At 42.7% G+C, this 3917-nt stretch overlaps 1 protein-coding gene across 1 annotated transcript; it reads left to right on the top strand.

Annotated features, from left to right (window-relative positions):
- The first annotated feature begins 1108 nt into the window (after nucleotides 1–1108).
- Nucleotides 1109–3917, top strand: brf2 (BRF2 RNA polymerase III transcription initiation factor subunit). Its single transcript, XM_046369933.1, has 4 exons — nucleotides 1109–1463; nucleotides 1665–1724; nucleotides 1858–2179; nucleotides 2318–3917. Exons 1-4 carry the CDS (start codon nucleotides 1307–1309, stop codon nucleotides 3186–3188), a joined length of 1410 nt encoding a protein of 469 aa, XP_046225889.1. The 5' UTR covers nucleotides 1109–1306; the 3' UTR covers nucleotides 3189–3917.

The following is a 3917-nucleotide window of genomic DNA, read 5'->3' on the forward strand; positions in this document are numbered from 1 at the left end:
TGATTTTTCTTAGTATTAATGTTTTGATTTTCTTGCGATGAGTATGATATTCTATGAATGTTTTGATTTTCTTGAGCGGAGTATCATATGAAGGTTAAATCCAGCGCAATGACACTGAAGAATGAATTGAATAATACATAATGAAAGCTCCAACAGAACAGTGGAGTTTGCATATTTGTTAACACTTTATGTAAAGCAGACAGACCGGTATAAGGTGTCATACATGCTGATGACAAGTATTACAATGAATTATAATCACATAATGAGTAATACCTGTTGGTAAAGTGTTTGTATTGCTTGTCTATGAGGTACATATATTATTCCCCGATACTGTATAACTCGTATAAATGTTGTACATATTGAGATGTCCTTTTCCTATTGTCAACTTCATGTTGAATCACTTTGAGGAGGAAATAATTGATAAGTTGCTAGTCTTAAGAGATAAACATGGATTGATAATTATTACAATTTAGTCTACAGATAAGCAAGGTTTACTGGGAAGTGTGGACTATACAATGAATCGAGAGTGCATTCATCAAAAGGCAATCTCACTGACAGGTGCACCTCTGGAAACAAATTGCATGGGTGTAACCTATAGACACTGTTCAAAGTGGCATTTCCTTATGAAGAAAGCTATTGAAATTCAGAGACTTTTCTTAAACCAGCTACCACTGGCCATAGGTAGATACTCTGACGCATCTTGCTACTGTATGTTGGTCTGCCTTTGGTCATACAAATTATTACTGTATAGTTGGGTGAAAGTTCATCTCGGGACACCCAGAACTAAAATCTAATGTATCCTACGTAATTGCGTCAAACGCTCAATTACATCTGTCCACGAGAGATTAGGTGAAAGTCGGAACGTTTATATTTGATCCATGTAAAGCCTATTTTACAATGATAAAATAAAGACTCATTTTCAAAAAATCATGTAATTTATTTAGCCTCAGGTTGACAAACACACACACACTTTCTATCTTTGTCTCTCACTCGCACACTTTCTATCGCTCTCTCATCTGTAAAGTGTGTATAAATATCTTGTGATAAACCTTTAAATAAAGCTTGACGCATCGATTACACGTGATGAACGTAACGTATGGATAAAATGCGCTGTTCCAATAGAACGTTGCAGTAATTTTCAATAGCGGAAAGAAAGTAAGGGAGCCTTGTTCCTACACGGTTTATAAAGGCTGAGCTCACATTAAGAACTCGAAACGTTCATTGGTCGTTCACAGTACATGAATGGTATTGACTCACAAATGTATGATTTGCTAGCTAACTTTAACCAACATACATCAACCTGAAGATGGCTACTGTCGGTCTGAAGTGTCCGGAGTGTGGCTCGCTCGACATAGTGGACGACGAACATTATTCACAGCCACAACTTGTATGTGCAGATTGTGGCGCTGTGGTATCCGAAGGTCTACTCACCACTACCCGAAGTGAAGAGACACAGGGCACAGGTAGCTAACGTTAGTTATCTAACTTACTGGTTTATCTGTCACCATCTTAGCACAAATATTTATGCAGCTAAGAATGTGCTTTCCTACTGAGTGTAGGTCATGCAGTCTTCTGTATGGCTATTCCACATGCCTGCTGTCTATATTGTGACTGATTTAATTGAACACTTTGTATTTCCTTGTCTGCTTGTTTTGGTCCTGTAGATGTAAGATACAGTAATAGCACAGAAGTGGACAAGAAGCCATGCCGGAATCTAATCAATGGTAGGAACTGCACCGTTTCCCTGTAGAACTACTGACTACCTGTTTCTGACACAATGTGAGGGCTGGATATCACAAAATGCTGTGTATTTTAATCATGTTTGGCTGGCAATAATGTATCACTTCCTCCAAACAGGCATACAACGGGTGCGTGCTCTCTGTCGTATTCTCAGACTCACTTTCCTCATGGAGGAGACTGCAGAGACCCATTTTAAGCAGGCCTATGAGCACCCTAACTTCATCAGGGTTAGTCTGCAGAAGAAAGAGGTTCTGGCAGGATGCTGCGTGCTGGCGACCTGCAGGCAGCACAGCTGGCCCATCGCCATGGGAACCATTTGTTGTCTCCTGGAGGCGAACCCCAGGCTGATAGGCGTGGTCTACCAGGAGATGGTGAAGACTCTGAAGATAGAGGCTCCCCCCACCAGTATCATTAACCTACTGGAGACACACTGTCAGGCGTAAGTCAATCACCTCAACTATAAACATTAGCCTTGATTGCCTGATGATAAATAAATTGCCTGACATAGCACATGTTGTTATTAGGTAGACATTTGATGCTTATTGAGAAACTGTCTTTTCTCTCCTTTCTCTGTCAGATACAAACTAAGTCCTCAACATGTCCATGAAGAGTTGTCGGAGTCCTCCAAGGATTTGACAAAGCGAGCTGCTGTCCTGTTGGAGCTGGCTGCAGATGCCTGGCTAGTGACTGGCCGCCAGCCCATCCCCATCCTCACGGCCTCCATCTTCCTGGCTTGGCAGTCCCTGAAACCCACACAGACCCGGCTCAAATACACACTGGCCAGGTTTTGCCAGATGGCCAAGGTGACCAAGTCCTCCATAGCTCCGAAGCGGGTGACCGAGCTGAAGGAGGTGCTGTGTAAGCTGGGCCAGGAGCTGCCCTGGCTGAGGGGGGATGAGGTGACACCCCAGACTGTGATACAGATGGTGGATGACATCCTGAACCATAGACTCACCCTACTGAGGAGGGCCCTGAGCAGTCACGAGGAAGCCCTGGCCTCTGAATCCGTACTCCCACCAAGTTTAGAGGACTCCCTACCTGGATCCCACACCAACACGACCTGCCTGGAGGGTGCAGCTTCATCCCAGACCCCAGGGCAGACCCCTAAAGAACCCTTTGTGGGGGAACCAGACACCGGGAGCGTCCAGCAACAAGGAGATGTTGACCTGACATACACTGTTGTAATGGAGGGGTTGCCACATACGGGACCTGGCACAGACTCTCAGCACAGCCAGCCCTCAGTACCAAACTCTGGTAAGAGGAGTTTGTTTGAACCCCCTTCTGTGAGGTACGCTAAGATAAGGAGGGTGCAGGTCCCGGTGGTGGAGGTGACTGGTGATGAGGAGATCTCAGACAGTGAAATTGACAGTTACATCCGTACTCCTCAGGAGATCAGAGACTATGTTGAGGCTAAAGAGGCATTAGCTTCCTCTGATGATGAGTTATGACAGGAAGGGATCACATTGTAACCAGGTGACTTAGCTATACTGCGCTGTCTGATCTGTAAGGCATTATAATACAACGATTTGGCTATTTATTTTGTATGAATATTGAATAATCTCTTGTAACCTTCAGGTCATAAGGCAACACATTAAATCTACTTATTTCAAAACACTCACCAACAGTGTTTAGGACTATTAATTTTAGTGGTGATTGTATCCTTAATGTGTTAGTTTATTTGAAAGATTCTTCTTTGGCTGATCAAGTTTATTGCATTGAAGGTGTGTGTGTGCATCCAAATATGTTACTAAATGGTCTGTACTTCAAACTGGAAAACAAGCCCATATACAGTACTCGAAGTGGCCCAATAGACTCCTTAGCTTTGGTTCTTTGCAAATTATTATTCATCATCTCAGGCCGGCTGTTAGTGATTTTGGAGCACATTCGCCTAATTAGTGTCAATGTTGTCACAGCACAGCCTGTAGCCTAAAATAGTTTTTTCAAACAGTCAGCACTGTTGGTTATTAGGTTGTTTACAGCAGTCAGCCTAAAATATTTATAATCATTTTTACATAAGTTAGGCATTAGTCATCTAGATTTTAACTTTCTGAAGCCATGTTCTGTTTATTTACTGATGTTGTGGTGAGAGGACTGTTACCATAGCAACCACAGGTGGGATTTGTGGACAGTCACTGTTTACTTGTCACAATAAAGTATACATATTTTTTTTACTTGGA

The sequence above is a fragment of the Oncorhynchus gorbuscha genome, linkage group LG11, assembly GCF_021184085.1.
Source record: "Oncorhynchus gorbuscha isolate QuinsamMale2020 ecotype Even-year linkage group LG11, OgorEven_v1.0, whole genome shotgun sequence".
In the NCBI taxonomy this organism is placed as follows: domain Eukaryota; kingdom Metazoa; phylum Chordata; class Actinopteri; order Salmoniformes; family Salmonidae; genus Oncorhynchus; species Oncorhynchus gorbuscha.

What these genes read in the sequence shown, in the direction of transcription:
- brf2 (XM_046369933.1), top strand. Translation starts at nt 1,307, where the DNA reads ATGGCTACTGTCGGTCTGAAGTGTCCGGAGTGTGGCTCGCTCGACATA. An exon ending in TGAAGAGACACAGGGCACAG is followed by an intron (nt 1,464 to 1,664) that starts GTAGCTAACGTT and finishes TTGGTCCTGTAG; the next exon opens with ATGTAAGATACAGTAATAGC. An exon ending in CTGGAGACACACTGTCAGGC is followed by an intron (nt 2,180 to 2,317) that starts GTAAGTCAATCA and finishes TTTCTCTGTCAG; the next exon opens with ATACAAACTAAGTCCTCAAC.